The 21996-nt window shown below is 56.4% G+C and overlaps 1 protein-coding gene across 1 annotated transcript; it reads left to right on the top strand.

Annotated features, from left to right (window-relative positions):
* Positions 1–1802: 1802 nt before the first annotated feature.
* Positions 1803–20811, top strand: KCNH4 (potassium voltage-gated channel subfamily H member 4). Its single transcript, XM_070395446.1, is given in 17 exon segments — positions 1803–2109; positions 3943–4176; positions 4484–4630; positions 4756–4883; positions 5687–5930; positions 6272–6429; positions 9625–9832; positions 10965–11159; positions 11572–11771; positions 14093–14342; positions 14875–15119; positions 15746–15950; positions 15953–16352; positions 16622–16728; positions 17364–17437; positions 18870–19560; positions 20595–20811. Coding segments are annotated over 16 exon segments (3252 nt in total). The 5' UTR covers positions 1803–2033; the 3' UTR covers positions 19251–19560; positions 20595–20811.
* The last annotated feature ends 1185 nt before the right edge of the window (positions 20812–21996 follow it).

Below are 21996 nucleotides of genomic sequence, written 5' to 3'. Positions count from 1 at the left end.
GCAGCCCAGATTGTGAAGCCCTCACGAGTCACTTTATTCTGTAGGTAGCTGGGAGTCGCGAGTTCTGATGCGGGGGTAGGTAGCTGGGAGTCGCGAGTTCTGATGCGGGGGGGGGGGGGGCGGGGGGAGAAGGCAAGATTTTCCTGCCACTTTATTGGAACACACCTGTCATAGATTGAATTGTGCCCCCTCCCCAAATTCATATGTTGAAGTTATAACCCTCAGCACTTCAGAATGAGATCTTATTTGGAGGATCGTTACAGATACAGTGGGGCCTTGACTTACGAGTGTCCCGACTAACGAGTTTTTTGAAATACCAGCTGTCTCTCCGCCGATTTTTTGCATTGAGTTGATAGAGTAATTTGAGTTCACGAGCTCCTTAACAAGCTCCTTAACGTGCTCGGTCTCGGAACGAATTAAACTCGTAAGTCAAGGCCCCACTGTATTAGTTAAGGTGAGGTTCTGTTGGAGTGGAATGGGTCTCCACTCCAATATGACTAGGGTCCTTCTAAAAGGGGGGAGGGTTGGACACAGAAATGTACACAGAAAGAGCCCATGTGAACATGAAGGCAGAGGTGGGTGGTGCATCTACAAGCCAACGATTGCCAGCAACCTCTCAGAAGCTCACAGCTTTCAAAAGGAACCAATCCTGCCATCATCTTGAGCTTGGACTTCTAGCCTCCAAAATTGTGAGAAAATAAATTTCTGTTGTTTAAGTACCCCATTGGCGGTACTTTGTGACAGGAGTCCTAGGGAACTAATATAACACCCAGAAGTAGAGACACAAAAAGAAGTGGCGCTTTTAAGCAATCTGATACTGGGTTTGGGCTCTGGGAGGAAGGGGCTGGGGGATGCAACTGGCTTGCCCTCTCCGGAGACCATCTTTCCATCTGCACTGGCTTTCTCTGGGAAGCAGTCACCCTAAGCCTCAGTCATTTTCTGCTTCCGGGCTGAAAAAGTCCGGCGTCTGGTCTCCCCTGGGTCCTTCTTGCTGCTGTACTGGTTAAGTCTTGGAAAAGATGGAGTTCAAAGCCCCCCAGCTCACCTTTGGAGATTTGCAAATCGACTCTGTCCACCTTGAAGCTATCTTTCTCTGCCCCATACTGGCTTCCAGCCTCTCCTGCGCCTGAGTGGCAGCAGAGAGGAGGGTTAAGTCAGGACGATAGGAAAAGGGAAACTAGGGAGAAAAGTGCTCTCCAACACACTTATTTTGTGCCAACGTATGCATTATGCCATTGCCTTCTCACAACCGCAGGAGGTAAAAATGATTAGCTCCATTTTACAGATCAGGAAAGTGAGGCTCAGAGAGGCCACGTCACACATTCAGTAAATGGCAGAGCCAGGACTCTACCCGCTGGACCCCAAAGCTCTTTTCATCCATCCTGCCGGGCTGAGAGGCAGAATTTGCCAGCGTGCCCTGCGCGCACGGAGGCACACAGAGCCTCGTTAACCCCCGCTGTCTCCCGGTGGAGCGCAGGGACCTGCGAGGGCTGCAAAGCAGCCCGGCTCCAGCAGGCAGCACTGCGAGCCAGATACCTTTCCCCGCTGGGGCGGCGCCTGGGGAAACCCGTGGGGCGGAGCCGCGAGGCGCGCCAGGGAACCACGCGCGGGGGCGTGGCCACCGGGAGGAGGCGTGTCTGACACTCCGGCTCCGAGCCGTCTCTTCGAGCCTCTGCTCCCGGGAGGCGTGTCGCGAATTCTCTCCAAGAGAGACTCGCGTGGGCCGCTCCCCTCCCGAAGGAGGGCCGCGGAGAGAGGTGCGGGTGTCACGGGTGGCCCCTCCCCGTGCGGGGCCACGTGGCGGACGCGGCCGAGCCTGGGGAAAGAACCTGGCCCGCGGGGAAAAGAGCCGCCGAGGCGGCGCCCAGCCGAGCCGAAAGCCGAGGGGTTTGGAGCAGAGGCGGCGGTGGTGAGAGGGAGGGTAGGAGGCAGGCCCGCGCATGGGGCGCCCCGGCCCCGCCGGCAGCGCGCCCCCTGAGGCCCGGCCGAGCTGACCGCCCTCGGCGCTGCGCCTCCAACTCGCGCCCCGAGCCATGCCGGTCATGAAGGGGTTGCTGGCCCCGCAAAACACCTTCCTGGACACTATCGCCACCCGCTTCGACGGCACGCGTGAGTGGGGCCGAGGCTGGGGCCGGGGGCTCCTGCTGGGGGCCAAGACTCCGTCGGGGCCGGCTTGGTCTTCTGGACCAGAGGCGGGAAGGGGGAGTCGGGTGGAGGGTCTAGGTCGGAGCTCCCGAAGCCGCGGTAGAGGAACAGCGCTGAGAGTGCCCCGCGAGGGGAGGCGGGGAGAGGGCCCAGAGTGCGGGGGGCCAAGGTAAGGGGTGTGACCGGAGGCACGAAAGGCTCTTCGTGTGCAAAACGGAGGAGAGGCCTTGAGAGCGGCCCGTTCCCGGGCAGGGCTCTGCGGGCTGGGGGCGCGGTTGGCGGTATCCGAGACGCGGAGGTCGGGAAGTGGCCAGGCGCTCGGGAGTCGCTCCCAGACATTCCAGCACCCCCTTTCCCCAGGAAAAAGAGAGGGAGGGAGAACAGATCAGACTTCGGCAGGACCTAGTTTAGATTAAGGTCACGCGCCCCAAAATCGTGGCGCGTCTGTGTTCGAGGGAGGTGAGGCAGGAGGAGGGGGGTGGTCCGTGGGAGGAAGGGAACTCCCCGCTCGCCCACCCCAGCTCGGTTCCCAGGTTCAGGACCTTGGACAGCCACACTCCTCCATCCCCGCCCCTTCTCCCGCCTTTCCCTTTTCCTACTTTGCAGCCTAGAGATCTCTGCCTGCCCCTCTGGGCACCTTTGCTACATCTGGAAGATATGGGGAGCGGTACCCAAGGGCGGAAACTGATCTGGGGGGGGCGGAGTGGGGCTCCCCGCCTCCCCACCCTTCCTCCACACACGCCTCCCTTGTCTCCATAGCGCCCATCACCGGAGCAACGAGCTCTGGGATGGAAGAAGGAGGCTGCTGCCCAGGGCCCAGCACCCTCAGTGTCCCCATCAGCCGCCCCATGCCCAGGCACGCACCCTTCCTAGTGCCCCGGGACTGGTTGTGTCTCAGGCCCCTTCCCTTGCTGAGACTCTGTCCCTGGATGGCCCAGAGAGCCCCTCGGTGGCCTCCTATCCATCGGAACTGGAGGGAGCCAGCTCAGGTCCTGCGGCTGGGGTTGCTGGAGCCCCAACTTCATTGCCCAATCCTGTCAGACTTTGACACTGGGGACAGGCCCGGAATTAGATAAAGGGGTGCTAAAAAGAGGACCTTTCTTGGAAGTCAGGACGCTAGTCGTGACTCTCCCTCCTCCCATGAAGGAGATTTGCCTTCTAATTTCCTGTCAATAAAATGGGTGTCATGGCACCAGAATCCCTGTCCTCTCCCCTCTCCAATGGGATGACAGGGTAGTGGCTAGGGCTGTGCTTTGACAGCTGTGCACATTGGAGGAGTGGACACTGTGGCACAGACTGTCCCCAAAGGTTTTCCCCAGGTAACAACTCTCACAACAACCATGTGAGGCACATACACGGTATTACCCCCCACTTTGCAGGCAAGGAAGCTGAGACACAGAGGAGTTCATTAACGTGCCCAAGGTTCCGCAACCAGCCATCAGCAGAGGTGGGGTGGTGGAGCCCATTCCCTAGCTCACTGTGCCGTACTGCCTCCCACAGTGACAGCGTCCTCGCTTGAAGGCAGGGGGATGAACGGCATGAACTCTTGGGGTTCCTTCTCCAATCCCCTAGTAGTTCCTGTCCAAGTCCCAGGTCGCCCTTAAGTCCTTGTCCTTGTCCTCTATCTCTTCTTACTCTTATTTCAGAATATCCCAAAGCAGGATCCAGGAATCGCATGGGAGCCTGGGAAGCGTCTGGCTCTGGGACCCCTGACAACAGCTCGGGGGAGGTCCTGCCCACCTGGAAGCTGAGCTCCCCTCCTGCCCTGGGCCTGATCCTGACCTCTTCTTCCCACAGACAGTAACTTCCTCCTGGCCAACGCGCAGGGCCCACGGGGCTTTCCCATCGTCTACTGCTCCGACGGCTTTTGCGAGCTCACAGGTTACGGCCGCACCGAGGTCATGCAGAAAACCGGCAGCTGCCGCTTCCTCTACGGTCCCGAGACCAGTGAGCCGGCCCTGCAGAGGCTCCACAAGGCCCTGGAGGGCCGTCAGGAGCACCGGACTGAAATTTGCTTCTACCGGAAGGATGGTGAGGGGCCTGGCCTGGCCTGCAGCCCTGCCCAGACCCCAGGCTTTACCCAGAGTCCACTTGGCACAGTGAAAGCTTGGGTGCTGGTCCCCCCCCCCCCCTCCCCGACACTGCCACAAGCTGGGTAACGCTGAGTGCATCCCTGACCCTTTCCGGCCTTGGTTGCCCCATCTGGAAGGTGAAGGAGTCAGCGTTGGACTTTTTCCAGTTCCAAACATTTACCAAACCCTTTGACTATGCCCAGGAACCAGGGGGTCAGGGATGCCACGGCTGCTCACCTTCTCCCTCCGTCTCTCCACACCTACAGGCTCAGCCTTTCGGTGCCTCCTGGACATGATGCCCATCAAGAATGGGGCGGGGGAGGTTGTGCTTTTCCTCTTTTCCTTCAAGGACATCACTCAGAGTGGAGGCCCAGGACCCGGCCCCTCCGGAAGCCACGGGGACAGCAATCATGGTAACTGCAAGTCTGGGGAGAAGGCGCGAACGGTCAGAGGTCCTTGCCCAAGGTCACACAGACCTCTCCCTCCCCAGCCTCGTGGGATGTGCCCCCATTTATCGCCATACCCTTCTTTCCAATAGAAAACTCCCTTGGCAGGAGGGGAGCCAGCTCAAGACTGCGATTCGCCAGGAGACAGAACCGGACTGTCCTGCGCAGACTGACTGGCCACTTTGGCCGCCGGGGCCAGGGAAGCATGAAAACCAATCGTGTGAGTCCTGTCTCCACCCCAACACCTCCCGGCCATGACGCCGAGGCCCTGATACTGCCTCCCTGTTTCCCTGTCTGGCTGGTCTCCCTCCAGTGACTTGTTCCTCTCTCTGCCCATTTCTCACGTCCAACTCTGCTCTAACTCATGCCCCCCACTACCCCGCCCCCCCTTCCATCCCCACCGCCCTTGCTTCCTTGTGACTGAGATTACTCTGCTCAGAAGTTGTCACAAGGCTGGGCTCTAGCAGCAATTATATCACCCAACTCTGGCTGATAGAGTTACCTATGGGGGGATCATAGGCTGTGGTCCGAGGAAGAAAGCCCCCACTGAGGGCCTCGCACCTAGCCTTCATCTAGGACCCCCGATAAAGCCACGGATCGGGTCTCCAACCCTCTGTGTAGTCTCTAAGATCTATAAGGAGTGGGCTGTTGTGCTAGTCTCCCCTCAGTCCTGGATACACCGATCTCCCCCGGGCCCCCAGCACCCAAGAGGAACCTGAGGGAGAAGCTAGTGACCCCTCGAGGCAGGGCTTGTGCCTGATTTGTCATCATATCCTTCAGCAGGGTGAAGGTCACACCTTAAACTCCCCACAAAACATGACGGATTCACAAGGGGCCCTGAGCAGTAGCTTGGCCACGGAAGGGTCCGGTGCCACCCCTGAGCCCCTCTCCTGCACCCTCTGTCTCTTCGTGGTTGTGTTCGCAGTGTCCACTCCCTCTTTTCCCCAGCCCCTGCCTCTCCCTCCCCCGGCCTTGGCTCCTCTTTCCCCCAAGTGTCCCCAACCACCACCCCTCTCCCCTTAGAACGTGTTTGAGCCAAAGCCATCAGTGCCCGAGTACAAGGTGGCCTCCGTGGGGGGGTCCCGCTGCCTCCTCCTCCACTACAGCGTCCCCAAGGCGGTATGGGACGGCCTCATCCTCCTCGCCACTTTCTACGTTGCGGTCACCGTCCCCTACAATGTCTGCTTCTTGGGCGATGATGACACCCCCATCGCGTCCCGACACACCCTTGTCAGTGACATCGCCGTGGAGATGCTCTTCATCCTGGGTTAGCCCTCTGCCCCACACACCCTGGCGGGCGGGCTGGAGGGACCCAGTCATCCTGGCCTCGCTCTGTCCTGGGCTGCAGGACCCAGTCATTCAGAGCCCATCCATTTCTGGGTCTTGAGGTTCTAATGGTCCATGGGCCCTGACTCCTGACCCCTGCAGCCGTCTGCCTCTAGACCTTTCCTCCCTGAAGATCAGCTAAAAGCCCAATCTGTCTCCCCATTTCTAACCCTAACTCCATCCTGGGTCTCTAAGGCTTGTTCCCAGCCTAGCCAGTTTCTTGGCCCTTTGGCCTGAGTTTCTAGACCAAGACACCCTCGTAACAGCCTCTTGCACCCCCAGATATCATTCTGAACTTCCGCACCACCTATGTGTCCCAGTCCGGCCAGGTGGTCTCTGCTCCTCGTTCCATTGGTCTCCACTACCTGGCCACCTGGTTCTTCGTCGACCTTATTGCTGCTCTGCCTTTTGACCTGCTTTACATCTTCAACATCACCGTGGTGAGTGTCCCCCGTCCCACCAAGCAGCTAACCAACCTCCCAGCTTCAGCACAGCATCTCCCACTAAGGGATTGACTCCAAACTCAGTCCCAGTCCTTCCCATCAACCTATCTGTGACTCTTGGTCAGGCATCCGCTATGGGCAGAGCCCTGTGCTAGGAGCTGAGAAGGACCTGAGAGGGTCTGGGCGCTTGGGGAGCTCAGCTCACAATCTCGGAGGGAAGCTGAGACAAATGAAAAGCTACGTCGAGCTACCAAGGCAGCGTTGGCCTGATACCAAATGAGTGGTGCTTTCCTCATCTTTATTGAACAAACAACTGATGAGCATTTAGCTGTCTGGAAAGCGCTGTGTGGGGCACGGTCACTGGGGAAAAGGGACAAGGATTCAGCCTCCAACAGCCAGGCTGGTGATGGGGCCGGACTCCGCAAGGGACCAGCAGGAACAGCAGAGGGGGATGAGGTGGAACATGGGCCCCGGTACTGTGCATGGAGGCTGGTACGGAGCCAGCTGACCTCGGAGCTCCAGACTGGGACATGGGCACGGGTAAAAAAGGATCTAAAATCTAGCCAGTGCTGGGGAGGTCAAAGCAGCCCAGCTGGGCAGAGGCCAGGGTGGCCTGGGAAGGGTTCCTGAGGAAGTTGAGGGAGAGCTAGACCCTAGAAAGGGTAGGGCTTGGCTGGCAGGAGATGAAGAGAAAGAGCATGGGGTGGGGGGCATAGCAAGCCCAGACAAGGAGGGAGAGATTGTGGGGTGAGTTTGGAGGCAGAGAGCTAAGACCAGTGTCCTCCCAGCTCCCTAGGGGCTGCGTGGAATGCCCTTGAGTGGTCAGCTCTGCACCCAGCCAGTAGATAGTAGGTCCAGGGGGAGGGAGTCCCCCCCCCCTCTGTCCCCAGACCCCTTGGTTTGGGGTTGGGGAAGTGGAAAGCGGTTTCCCTGTGTGCTCCTCTCTCTGCCACACTTCGCTATAGTGGGAAACCACCTACATGCAGCCGGATTTAACTAGCTGCCAACAAGCTGTGGGCCTCTTCTCCCGGCTGTGTGCACGTGTATGCACGCTCCCACACACGTGCATGTGCGTGTCTGCCCTGAGGCTCGGGCCATTCCAGGAAGAGCTTCCCACCCCCTCCCCATCCCCTGTACCCACTAGACTGCGCCAGCTGGGCAGACAGCTGTCGCTGGGGAAAGAGAGAGCTACAGAGAGCCCCTTGTCCCTCCTCCCAGGCAGTGCGCCCCCCCCCCCCCCCCCCCCCCCCCCCCGCTATGGTAGCTTTAGGAGCACTTGACAGTTTTACTAAGTTCTTTCACACATCATCATCACATAGGAAGCTCACAATAGTCCTTCAGGGCAGGTTCTCTTATCCCTCTTTTTCAGAGATGGGTACAGAGGCTCAGAGAGGGTAAGTGGCTTGCTGAAGGTCACACAGCTAGCAGTAACAGGCAGGAGATTGGAACCAGGTCTCCAGACTCCTAGTCTAGTGTTCTTTCCAACATAGCACCCTGCTTCCCAGGAAACCAGGGTACCCGAGTGGATGGTCTGGTGTACAGGGAGGTGAGGAGCAGTGCTGGGACTGGAGGAGGACACAGCAAAGAGAGAGGATGAGGAGGCACCAGCAGAGCAGTGGAATGGAAGGAGCCAGGCCTGGGACAATCTGGTCCAAGGAGAGGGAGAGGAGGGTCCCAAGGGAGTGGGGCCCAGGGACAGTGACTGGGGGAAGTCCTGAAGGACTAAAGTCAAGAGCTCTGGGAGGTGAGGGCAAGCATTAATTAAACCTTGGAGAGGGTCCATATGGGGGGCTCAGGGCCACCTCCATCAGCTAAAATGAGAGAGAATGGGTGAGGTTGTTCAGGAGCCATGTAGGGCCAGGGCTACAGGGATGCTGGTGGAGGCCCCTGAGAGGACAGTGAGGGCCTTCAGACCAGGTTACCCACGCCCTGTCCCAGAGCCCCGCCCTAGTGGTGAGAAGATGAGCCTCCACCTGCTCCTCATCTCCAAGGTTGGGAGAGCTAGCTGAGGCATTAATAACCAAATGGAAACTGTGGTGGTGGTAATATTAGCCAACATTTACGGGAGCCTTACTAGGGGCCACTGGCTCCACAAACCCCCACCAAGCCCCACAAGGGTTGAAATCTCGAAGCCCAGGCTCCCTCAGTCCCTGATCTTCTTCCCTCAACATTTCATTGGCAGCCGACCCACAAGAGGAAAGGGCCCTAAACCTAAACCTTTCCCAGTCCTAGCCCGTTCCCACCCTACCATGCCTCTCTCTGTCTCCAGGGTGACTCCCACCACAACTGCTGTCGTCACTAGCAACCACTCTTGTCCACAGCTAAGTGTGCTAGGACGCGAGGGGCTTTGTGCAGGGGCCAGAGGTCATTCTGTCTACCCCCCTGCCTTTGGCCAGGACTTACTCTTCCCCAGCCCACAGTGCTAAGAGGCAGCATGACCCAAAATGGACTTTGGTGTGAGCCCAGATCTGAGTCCCAGCTCTATCACTTCCTTGGTCTGTGACCTTGAGCAAGTCACTAACCTCTCTGAGCCTTAGTTTATTTATCTGCAAATTGGAAACAATGATGATCATTGGACTGAAAGCATAACTTTTTAAATGAGGATTACAAGTACTTAGCCCAGTCCTCACATATAGTAAGTACTTACCAAGTGTTGGCCATTTTTGGTTTTAATATTATTCTCCCGTCCCCTGCACTTCCTGGTCACCCTCCCAAGAGAGCAGAGGTGTTCTTCCTGCTGCAAGGCTGCCCATGCAAACCTCCCCTCCCCGCTCTCCACCACCTGCACCGTTCCACCCTCCAGGCTGGTTGCATGAGCTGGGTAAAGAGGGGTATTTAAAATTTTTTAAAAATTAAATAAAAGGGAACTATAGGGTATCTTAGGAGTCATACTGGGTTAGGGAAAGCCAATACAATGGGTGGTGGGGAGTATGGTCCCTGAAAAGCTCCCTTAGGACAGAGCATTTTAGCTGAGATTGCAAGGAACAGATGGGTCACCTAGGTGAAGGGAGGGAAGACAGAAGGAAAAGGAACTGTAACCAGTTCACGGTGCCTAGGCTCAGGCCAAGGCTGCCCATGCAAACCTCCCCTCCCCGCTGTAAATACTTGGCCCCAGGGCATCTGGGGGTGGGACACGGGGGGCCATGGAGGCTCTGAGGAGGCTCTGACAGCCTCCCCCGCACACTCCTGCAGACGTCGCTGGTGCACCTGCTGAAGACAGTGCGGCTGCTGCGGCTGCTGCGGCTGCTGCAGAAGGTGGAGCGGTACTCGCAGTGCAGCGCGGTGGTGCTCACGCTACTCATGTCCGCCTTTGCGCTCCTTGCCCACTGGATGGCCTGTGTCTGGTACGTCATCGGGCGCCGGGAGATGGAGGCCAACAACCCACTGCTCTGGGACATCGGTGAGCCACTGGCCCCGGACTTTCACTGACCACCCGCCCACCTGCCCTGTGCACTCAGGCACCCACGCGGACGCCTTCACCTGTACCGCCACCCACCACCCACCACCCACATTTCTCTATTCACCCAACCAACGCGCATGGAGCTCCTTCTGGATCAAGCGTGGGAGCACTGATTTGTAGACAAGGGCTTTGCCTTGGGGGGACCTCACAGCCTAGGAGGAGAGCAAGACGGGTGATAGGCGATTAAAACACAGTATGGGACACTCCCCAGTAGTAGGAGGGTGTTTGGGGCAGAGTGAGCAGTACTCCTCCCTGGCTCCTTCTGGTGGCTCCCTACTGCCATCAAAATCAAGTCCACACGCAGTGCACGCCCTCTCTGTCCCTACCTGGCTCCTCTTTACCCGTCCCCCCTGTGCCGCAGCCGCACTGGCCTCCTCCAGCACTCGCGCTGTACGGCTCTCTCACTCGGGGCCTTGACCATGTTTTCCTCTCCGGAATCCTTTTCCTTCTGTCTTCCCTCCCTTCACCTAGGTGACCCATCTGTTCCTTGCAATCTCAGCTAAAATGCTCTGTCCTAAGGGAGCTTTTCAGGGACCATACTCCCCACCACCCATTGTATTGGCTTTCCCTAACCCAGTATGACTCCTAAGATACCCTATAGTTCCCTTTTATTTAATTTTTAAAAAATTTTAAATACATTTTTATTGTTGATAGTATTACAGATTATCTCCCATTCTCCCCCCCCCCCCCCCCACACACACACACTTTTCTTCTTATAGTTCCCTTTTAGTAGCTCACCTCCCACCCGTAATGATTTATTTGGTGTCTCTTTCCCCTCCAGACCGTAATTCCCACCAGGGCAGGGAGAATGTCTGTCTGGGTCAAGTCCCAGCACCCTGTGCACAGGAGGCACTCGATAAACGATGAGAGTGTGGCAGAGGCCCCTGAACAGTCAGCGGTATAGAGAGTTGGTAGCCTTGCGCTGCAACTGTAACCAGTTCACGGTGCCTAGGCTCAGGCCAAGGCTGCCCATGCAAACCTCCCCTCCCCGCTGTAAATACTTGACTAAAGTCGAGTGCAGGCAGCTCGGGGAAACCCAGCTCTCCACCACCTGCACCGTTCCACCCTCCAGGCTGGTTGCATGAGCTGGGCAAGCGGCTGGAGGTGCCCTATGTCAACAGCTCGGCGGGCGGCCCGTCGCGGCGGAGCGCCTACATTGCTGCGCTTTACTTCACGCTCAGCAGCCTCACCAGCGTGGGCTTCGGCAACGTGTGCGCCAACACTGACGTCGAGAAGATCTTCTCCATCTGCACGATGCTCATAGGCGGTGAGGCCGGCCTGCCAAGCCAAGCATGCAGATAGGGAGATCGGGGCCCAAGAAGGCCATCCAGACAGGCCTGCATTCATGCACAGACGTTTCCCCTGGCCTGCTGCATACCGGCCCTGGGGACTCCACAGACAGGCATGGTGTCTTGTTTAGGGAACGGGAAACTCAAGTTCATGACCTAATTGGGGGGAGGTGGGGAGGGGGATGAGAGGAGCATCAGGTCTGACCCCTCTCAGGACCCCTCTCAGGACCACTCTCTATTCCCCTCCCAAGCCAGCCCCTGCCACCAAGTGGGCACGTAGGAGCCCACTGGCCCTCCTGCCCTTCCCAGGAACCCGGAGGCCTGTCCAGGGCAGGGTGGGTTTGGGAACGGACGGCCACCCTAACCTGCCGCCCGCCGCCACTGCTGCAGCGCTGATGCACGCCGTGGTGTTCGGGAACGTGACGGCCATCATCCAGCGCATGTACTCGCGCCGCTCGCTCTACCACAGCCGCATGAAGGACCTCCAGGACTTCATCCGCCTGCACCGCCTGCCGCGGCCGCTCAAGCAGCGCATGCTCGAGTACTTCCAGACCACGTGGGCTGTCAACAGCGGCATCGACGCCAACCAGGTAGCGTGCCGGGGCTCCTGGTCTTTGCCGCATGGCTGCGTGGCCGTGCGATGAGGAAGAGGGCACAGCCTCTCCGGGTTTGGAATGGAGGCAGATGGGCTACGCAGCGGTTCTCAACCTGTGGGTCGCGACCCCTTTGGCGGTCGAACGACCCTTTCACAGGGGTCGCCTAAGACCATCCTCCATATCAGATATTTACATGACGATTCATAACAGTAGCAACATTACAGTTATGAAGTAGCAACGAAAATAATTTTTTAAAATATATTTTATTGATTTTCTACAGAGAGGAAGGGAGAGGGATAGAGAGCCAGAAACATCGAAGAGAAACATAGATCAGCCGCCTCCTGCACACCTCCCACTGGGGATGTGCCCGAAACCAAGGTACATGCCCTTGACCGGAATCGAACCTGGGACCTTTTAGTCCGCAGGCCGACGCTCTATCCACTGAGCCAAACCGGCCAAGGCAACGAAAATAATTTTATGGTTGGGTCACAACATGAGGAACTGTATTTAAAGGGCCAGAAGGTTGAGAACCCTGTAGCCGCTACAGGGAGGTGAGGTGTTATTCACAAGGGCACGTGCCCACTGAAATCCACATCCCTTGTCCCGTGCACTAGAATTTGGGACATGAAAGGGAGCTCAGGCCTTAGCTAATGCCACGCTCCCTTCGGCCAACAATTCCCGAGCACCCGCTGTGGGCCAGCCTCTGTGCTGAACACAGGGAGCTCCGAGGTGATCACAGCTTTTTCCCTCAGGGAGACACCAGCCTGGTAAGGGAGGCAAACAGTAAACAAATTACACAGTGAATGGGACTCTGCTGCAGGGGTGTACCTGCCACTTGGGATCCCCACTGTGTTGCGTCTGGGCCTAGAGGAGTACGGGCAGGTGGCACCTTGAAGGACAAGAAGGAAATCGGCCTGCTACCAGAAGGCCGTTCCAGACAGGAAGAGCAATAGGAGCGCAGGTCCAGAAATGTTGACACAAAAGAGCAGGGTGAGTTCAGGAAACGGAAGGTAGTTCAGTGAGCCTTCAGGAACGGGAGTGTGGGCACCGTGGCGGGTGGAGAGGGAGAGGAGTGCAAGAGCCTGGGTGGGCAGGCCCAGGTCATAGAGGCCCTTGACTTTAGATGTTATCCTGCAAAATGCTGAGGTTGGGGAGTGGCCTGGGGATCTAGGAGAGGTTTCTAAGCACAGGCACCGTGGGACTTGGTGGTCCTGGTTGCAGAAGAGGAGCTCAGAGTGATTCCCGGGTTTCTGGCTGGGGGCAAGGGGTGCGGTGGGGGTGTTACAGGGAGAAGACTGTACTTGGGGGTAAAAATGAGAGCCCAGTGTGGGGCCATGATGAGAGTGTGGTGCCTGTGGGAGGTCCCGGTGGAGTCTGTCCCGTAGGTAGTTGAAAATATAGGTCTGGACCCAGACATAGGGCTCTGGGCTTACAGCAGCGGTTCTCAACCTGTGGGTTGTGACCCCTTTGGGGGTTGAACGACCCTTTCACAGGGGTCGCCTAAGACCATAGGAAAACACATATATAATTACATATTGTTTTTGTGATTAATCACTATGCTTTAATTATGTTCAATTTGTAACAATGAAAATACATCCTGCATATCAGATATTTACATGACGATTCATAACAGTAGCAACATTACAGTTATAAAGTAGCAACGAAAATAATTTTATGGTTGGGGGTCACCACAACATGAGGAACTGTATTAAAGGGTCGCGGCATTAGGAAGGTTGAGAACCACTGGCTTACAGGGAGTGGGGGAGTCATGGCTCTGGTTGCTATGATGCAGGGAGCATGTGGAAAGTTAGGAGAGAGGAAAGAAGTACGCTGCTGAAGAGGAGCCTGGGGAGACAATGGGGACAAGAAAGAGATCAACAAGCCACAGTGGTTGAAGGCCTCCATAATATGGGGATGGAACTGTGAATATTAAGTTTGGGTCTAGGAGGTCATTGATAATATTCAAGATCTTCTAGTGTAACCCAGCAATTTACAGATGGCCCAGAGAGAGGACATGGATTGCTCAAGGTCCACAGTGATTTAAAAGCAGAGTTTGCATTTGTGGTGTTGAGGAGCCAGGGCGTGTGTGAGCGACTTAGTGCGTAACCAAGGGCAGTGGGCAGACAGAAGACCTAGTCTCTGCCCCCGCAGTTGGGTTGGGAGGTCCACACACAAGTAAATTGAGGTCAGAAAGAGATAACTTCGAAGCACAGGGCAAGTTGGAGCTATCTCCTTGGAGACAGCTCAGCACGTTTGCAGACATCAAGTAGCAGCTGCAGCGGGGATGGCCCGGATGACCTGTGCCCCTTATGCAGTTGCTGCGTGACTTCCCGGATGAGCTGAGAGCTGACATTGCTATGCACCTGAACCGGGAGATCCTGCAGCTGCCGCTGTTTGGAGCAGCCAGCAGGGGCTGCCTGCGGACCCTCTCCCTGCACATCAAGACCTCCTTCTGTGCTCCGGGCGAGTACCTGCTGCGCCGCGGGGACGCTCTGCAGGCACACTACTACGTCTGCTCAGGCTCGCTTGAGGTGCTCCGTGACAACATGGTGCTGGCCATCCTGGGTGAGGATACCACCACCACCTACTGCCTACCCTGGAACCTTCCCCAGAGGCCTTGTGAGTGGCCAAGAATCTAGGGCCTGGGATGCTTTTAGTGGACATCTGGAATTCTGCTGAGGAGTACTGTTTCTTGGTCCCTTCACCCCACTACCATCCCCTCTTGACCGTTCCCCTCAGACTCTCCCCTAATCCCATTGGCCACCCCTCAACCCATCAACCCTTCCCCAGTGACTGGTCCCCCAAATAAATTGACCTTTACCCTTTAACTGACCCCTCTGGCCATTCTTTATTGATCACTGATCAATTCCATTGGTCATTCCTCCAACCTTACTAACACCCCTCATTAACTGACTCCCAACTTCAGTCATTCTCCACTAACCTTTTCCCAATTCCATTGATCATTTCCACCAATCCTACCTTCAGCCCTCCTTCAAACACACTGGCCACCCCTCAAACCCATTGACTAGGTATGTCCTCTTGGACCCTCTCCCCAGCTGACTGGCCCCAGCTCACTGTCCCCATCCCTTACCTACAGGGAAGGGGGACCTGATTGGGGCAGATACCATTGAGCCAGGACAGGAGCCTGGGTCAGGAGCAGGCCCGAGCTGTGTGCTGAAGACCAGCGCTGACGTGAAGGCACTGACCTACTGTGGCCTGCAGCAGCTGAGCAGCCGAGGGCTGGCGGAGGTCCTGAAGCTCTATCCTGAGTATGGGGCTGCCTTCCGGGCTGGTCTGCCCCGGGACCTCACCTTCAACCTGCGCCAGGGCTCTGACACCAATGTATGTAGACCCCTACAACTTCCATCTCCCCTGAGGTTCCTTCCTTCAAAGCAGACCTCCCTCAGCCCTAGAGAGAGCCTCATGCATTGTCTTCCACCCTGAAAATATCCTCATCCCCAGGCACCCCTGGCCATTGTCCCTTCCATATTTAACATCTTCCAATCCCACTGACCCTACTCCATTGGCCATCACCCAACCCCATGGACCATCTCTCACCACATTTACTTCCAACTGTACTAACCCATCTCCTGTTGGCCCACCCTCAGCTTCCCTCCAGAATCCCCAAAGGACCCCCACGTCGGGAACAATCCCCCTCGTGTTCCTCATCCATAAAGTTCCTCTCTGGACTGGGCACCATCCCCTGGGGCTTCCTCACTCACCAAATATTTCCTGAGCCCATTTTGGTTTAGGTCTGTAGGGTACACCCTAGGCCTTTGTCTTTTACTGCTTTTCACATTGACTTTCCACTCAGGATTTCTCTGAGTCAGAGTTGGAGGTATCTCTGACTCAAATCCACAAAAAGGCTCCATATTCTCAAACCCCACAACACTGATGGGTGAGATGAGGAGGTGTTGCACTAATGGAGGGGGAAGGCGTGAGTAAGATGATCCCCTCTGTCCCCACAGGGCTTTAGCCGCTTCTCCCGATCCCCTCGATCCCGATCCCCTCGATCCCCTGGGCCCTCCCAGGTAACATGCCCTTCCTGCGTGGAGTTGAGGTTGAATGGGGGAGAGGAGGGAGATGGGGACACTTTCCTTGGCTCCTCTGCTGCAGGGAGAAGGGAGAGGGGATGGGGAGCATCATCTGCCAGTGAAGACTGTTGCTTAATGAAGGGGCCTGTTGTTCACTGTCCTGCAACACCAGCTGCTCCCTCTGCCCACAGCCCCACTCCGAAAGCCTTGGCTCCTCAGACAAGACCCTGCCATCCATCACCGAGGCCGAGGCTGAGTCGGAGCCCGGAGGTGGTCCCAAGCCCCGCCGGCCCCTCCTGCTGCCCAACCTTAGCCCAGCAAGGCCCCGAGGCTCCCTGGTCAGCCTTTTGGGCGAGGAGCTGCCTCCATTCTCAGCCCTTGTCTCTTCCCCTTCCCTGTCCCCATCCCCATCCCCTGCCCTGGCTGGTCGAGGCCACAGCCCCTCCTCTCATGGCCCCCCCAGGGGCTTTGCTGCCAGGAAGCCCCCCCAGCTTCTTATTCCCCCACTGGGAATCTTTGGAACTACGGACCTCAGTCCTCGGTGAGACACCAGCTTACCCTGCCATTTCCATACCACTGCTGGCTTCCAGAACCTTCTCTGGGCTCTGTCCCCAGTGCTCCCCCCCTGTCTCTGCCCCATGTGCCCCCTGTGCCCTTCCTGACCCACCACAGCTTGCAACCCCATCCCACCCTTTTGACCATTGCTCCTCCCCAGCTCCCTGGCACTGCTGCCCCCATTCACCCTCTGCCTGCTCTGCTCCGGCCCTTACCCTCGCCCCATGGGATTGATGATCACTGCCTCTGTCCCAGCATAGTGGACGGCATTGAGGACTCCGGCAGCACAGCAGAGGCTCCTACATTCCAGTTCAGCAGGAGGCCTGAGCACCCTAGGCCCCGCTCTCAGGCCTCCCCTACAGGTAAGGGCCAGCAGTGGACTTCCACTCATAGTCACCCATTCACCTGCCCTTCATTCATTCACCCCTCTATCTATCCATCCCACATGTAGTAAGGGCCTTACCATGTGCTGGGTGCTGTGCTGGGAATACACAGATAAACCAGACCTGGCCCACACTCCTAGTGAACTCCCAGTCTAGTGGGGGAGACACACCTGTACTCTCAGATAAATGATTCCAGAACAGCATGCCGAGTACCACAACCGAGACAGGAGCAGGGCTCTGAGGTAGGAAAGGAGAACTCCCTTAACTGTCCCTCCTAGAGGAGGGGGCTCTTGAGTTGGGTCTTAAAGGGTGGGTAGGAGGTTGAGGGGTTGGAGTAAGGCAGTTGTTGCAAGGCATAAAGACAAGAGCACGTTATGCTTAGATATCAAAAGGAAGATCCGTGCCTAGAGCTGGGGCGACCAGGGTGGTGGGGGATACTGGGGAAGTCATAGGGCCTCAAAACCAGCCTAAGAGTTTGGTTTCCCCATCATCCTGACCCCAGAGCTTCCTTTCCCCTTGCTCCCTGCCTTCCCAGTGACTGGAGGGGGCCCAGCCCAAGCTGTAACTCATGCTCCCTGCACTCACTGCCTCCCTTTACCCCGTCCTGCCTGCAGGGACCAGGCCCAGCCAGGAACTGGCCACTGAAGCCGAGGAGATGAAGGAAAAGGTCTGCAGGCTGAACCAGGAGGTTGGTTGGGGCTGGTTCCTCGCTTCCACCTTTGGAGAATATCATTTTGGGAATATCATATAAACCATGTCAGGATTTGGAGTCAGAATCCTCAGTTTAAGTATTCACACTAGCCCTAGCCAGTTTGGCTCAGTGGATCGAGCGTTGGGCTGTGGACTAAAGGGTCCCTGATTTGATTCCAGGCAAGGGCACATGCCAGGGTTTCGGGCTCGACCCCAGTAGGGGGCGTGCAGAAGGCAGCCGATCAATGATTCTCTCTCATCAATGTTTCTATCTCTCTCTCTCCCTCTCTCTTCCTCTCTGCAATAAATAATAAAATAACATAAATATATGTACACTAGCTGGGAGACCTCGGGCGAGTCCCACAGCCACTCTGACCTTAGATTTCCTCACCTAAAAATGGGGGAAATAATGCGTTCTTCCCCCTGTGGTTGTGAGGATGCAATGAGAGCGCACACATGCCTGGCCCAGTCCCCAGCACAGTCTAAGTCCTCATTGGTCGGTGCTTCCCCTCTTGCCCCGCTGGCTCAGGTTGTCTCCTCCCTGCACCACCTCGGGATCCTCTCCTGCACAGAATGGCCCCAACCCAGTCACAATGCCCCAGGCCTTTCCCTCAGCCCAGCCCCCCCGAAATGAGAGCTAAGCAAACACGGGGGCAAAGGACTGGGAGGCTAAGGGGCCTTCAGCCTCGGGGCACCTGGAGCCCAATATCTGAATCCTGGTCAGGAAGAGCCCAGAGGCTGTATGTGGAGGCTCTGCCTCTGCCTCCTCCCGAGGGGATCTCAGGATTGTCGCCACAGCGAAGCTGCCCAGCCCTGGGGAGTTGGCCTTCCCTCCTTCAGATAAACATCGAGCTTCCCAGGGGAGCTCCTGGGCTGGGGCGGGGCCTAGGGCCGGGGGCGGGGCCAGCCCCTGTTCGGCAAGATTGAGGGCCAGCCCTGCTTCTGCTCACAGTTCTAGGCCAGGGGCTCCACACTTGAGTGTCTATGGGCACCTGGAAGACATGGTCAAGTGCAGACTCCTGGGTCTCACCCCAATTGGAATGGCTGGGGCAGGGCCCAGAAATCACTTTTATAAGTTTCTCAGTTGGTTCTGTACTCCCAGAAATTTGAAAAACACTTGAGCTCGTGTGATGGGATCACCCGACAGTCAGGCGACATCTGTAGCTTCGGAGCCCTGTAACCTTTCTGAGCACATTTTTCTGCATCTTGTAAAAGTGGGGTGTTGGGAGGATGGCTGTCCCCAATCCTTTTTGGAAAAGGGCTGGGATACTTACATCTAGACAAAAATAACCCCTGCCCTGCCTTCTCCTCCCAGTGGCCCTGAGCAGAGGGTGGTTATGAAAGAACTTTGTAAACTGTAGAGGGGGGTGCACCTAGGAGGGGAGTGAATGTTGTGACACCTGGGAAACAATTTGATGTGTTTCCAACAGATCTCCTGCCTCAACCAAGAAGTGTCTCAGCTCAGCCAGGAGCTCCGGCACATTATGGGCCTGCTGCAGGCCAGGCTGGGTCCCCCCGGCCACCCGACAGTCTCCGCTCAGCCCTCAGGCCCTCCGCGCCTCCAGGAGAGGCCTCCATGCATCTCTTCCTGTCGGTCGGGAACGCCATCTAGCATCCAGGATACGACTCTCGCTGAGGTCCACTGCCCAGCCACTGTGGGGACAGCAGAGATGGGGACTGCCCACCCCAACCTCAGACCCTACGTGTTGTCCCCCTACCCCTCAGAGCCTGACCCTCTGGGACCCTCCCCGGTACCAGAGGCCTCACTTCCAACCCCCAGCTTCCGGTCCAGGTCAGACACATTCCACTGACCCTGGCCCTGGGCCCAGGCCTGTCTGGGGTGGGCATTGCCACCTGCCATCAGGGAGGGGCTGAGCCCAGGGCCTCCTGCCTCGGGTCAGCAGCCACCAGCTGGTCTGGTTGGCTCTGGATTCTCAGGACTTTTTCCATAAAGCCTGGTCACTTCCGACCCTCTTTCCTTTTCCAAACCTTCTCCTGTGCTCCTCCTTTGGGAGGGGAGTCACCTAAGGCCGTGGAACCCAACAGGCATGAGACAGAGCACGATGCCCATCAGGCTGGGCAGATGAGATGGCCTGCCTTCTCCCCAGGACCTGGAGTCAGGTAGAGATGGGGGAGCAGACGGGGATGGGGAAGGGCCCCAGATCCAGCCTGGAAAATGAAGAGGCCACCGCAGGCAGAATCTGGGTGTCTATAGCCAGAGGGATGGATAGATTGCAGAGCCCACTGCGGAGACAGTGTAGTGACATTGTGAGGTGTCCTGTCCCAGCCCCTGGTCTCTGACGGAAACCTTGAGAGCAGTGCTGCCTCAAGAGGGCTAAGTTTCAGATCCTGGCTGGCATCTGAGCAAACCAAGACTTCTTAGGCCTCCTACCAACAACCCGAGCTGGAGGGGCTCACAGCCCACACAGGACACAAACTGATGACCCCCAGATATTCTTTGGCTCTCAGCATTTTTTCAAAATATTAATGAGTTGCCAGCATTAAAAATCAGGAGAGTATACATAAGAACCGAACTATTCCAGCCTCTCTATAACATTTTGGGAGATCTAGCAATCCATATTCCACCTGGCAACACTCAGCTGGTGTTGGGTGGCCACTGTCCTCTTTAGATGGGGACTCTACTCTCCACTTCTCCACAGCCTCCATATTTCTTCATCATCTCCTGACACTCCGCTAACTTCCCTCATTTGAATTATTTGTCTGGTCTTTGTGGGGTTTGAGTTTGCAGCGGTTCTCAACCTGTGGGTTGCGACCCCTTTGGGGGTCGAATGACCCTTTCACAGGGGTCACCGAAGACCATCGGAAAACACATATATAATTACATATTGTTTTTGTGATTAATCACTATGCTTTAATTATGTTCAATTTGTGACAATGAAAATACATCCTGCATATCAGATACATAACAGTGGCAAAATTACAGTTATGAAGTAGCAACGAAAATAATTTTATGGTTGGGGGTCACCACAACATGAGGAACTGTATTAAAGGGTCACGGCCTTAGGAAGGTTGAGAACCACTGCCTTAGAGTGTGTTTCTAGGATCCTGTGTCCCAAAAGGTACTTTTTGGGTTCAGCAATGTCTATTCCTATTCCTGGGTGTGGGCCTGTCAGCATCTCTGTTTCTCTCTGCAGGCTATCACTGAAGGTGGTCTCTTCTGTTGCCAACAACTTGAAACAGTTCCAGCAGCACTCCTGCCCCTCCGCTGCCTCCAGACTTCAGCCAAGCCTGCTCTCCCCTTTACCAATATGGTCTCCCTCGGAGCCCTGACTTCTCACAACCTCACCCTGGTCTCCAGTTCTCCTTTACCACTCAACACTTTGGATAGGAAATAAATTCTTTATTTTTGTAGTGGTTGTCTCTGGCTGTTTCTAGAGGCTGGTTGGAGAGCCCTAGGGCTTTGGAGGAACTACACTGCAGTCACTCCCCCACCATACCCCAGGGCCCTGTTGCTGTGTCTAGAAAGGGCAAAGGCGCCAACCAATTCACTTGGTACCATGTTCACGCCACAGGGGCCCCAGGGATGAGGCAGAAATCTTAATGAGTCACTATGGGCCATTATACCCCTCCTCTCCCTTCCCCAGTCACAACCATAGATTCAGACACAGTATGTGGGGGGACCGAGTCCAGGCTCAGCCTCACCTCCAGGCCTGGAAAGGTGGCCATGGAACTCCCCATTGATCCTGTACCTATTGCAGGCCAGGTACAACAGGGACTGGGGGGGAGATCTTGTCACCAGCCAAGGACTGGTAGGAACCCTACTCTGCTCCATCCTCTTTGCTCTCCTAAGCCCTTTCTTCCCTCTTAGCGTCCATTTATCTGATGACCATTGCAGGAGTGGATGGGATGAGTGTTAGAAATGTTGTCAGAAAGAGGCACCCTGGACACCAGATGGAAATAGGTTGTGAACAGTTTTGTGGCCAGTTATCCCAGAGTTTGATTCAGCTGCAGAGTATGATTGGTGTTGGCTGCTGTCATAGGAACAATGCCCACAGCTGTCTCTGGGGTGAGCTTTGATTCCATACAGGTTTTGAATAGTGTCCCAAGGGGTGAGATGCAGAAGCAGAGGAGGTTATGGTCTTTGTTGGGGAGGAAAGGGTGGGCAGAAGCGTAAGTAGTCCTAAATCCATATTGAGGGGAGCAGAAAAGGCAAGAGCCCTGATGCCTACGGAGAGGGCAAGGAGGGGGCAAGCAGAAGTGGTTCTAATCTGTATCTGTGGATGAGGAGAGACAAGGCAGAAGCGGTCTGGCTCTGCATTTGGCATCAGAGACAAGAGCTGGTCCTGCTTGGTGTGGGGCCAAGCAAAGGCAGAGGTAGTCCGGGTGTGTTTTGGAGTCGAGCCAAAGGAGGAGGGTCCTAGTTTACCGCTGGACAGTGGCAGGAGCTCTCGCTTTGCTCTCACCCAGTAGCCTCCAGAGAACCCTTCCTACAGCGCTTCCATCACCTTCCCCATCACAGAATGTCCCCAATAATCGGACTCCCAGAGCTGACTTGGCCCGAAAGCGCAGATGGGCTTCTCCGGGTTAGCGAGAGCT

This window comes from Myotis yumanensis, unplaced genomic scaffold (genome assembly GCF_028538775.1).
Source record: "Myotis yumanensis isolate MYYU_CA2020_CCGP unplaced genomic scaffold, mMyoYum1.0.hap1 SCAF_16, whole genome shotgun sequence".
Lineage (NCBI taxonomy): Eukaryota > Metazoa > Chordata > Mammalia > Chiroptera > Vespertilionidae > Myotis > Myotis yumanensis.
The sequence above is the reverse complement of the archived record's forward strand: the minus strand, read 5'-3'. Positions and strand labels throughout refer to the sequence as shown.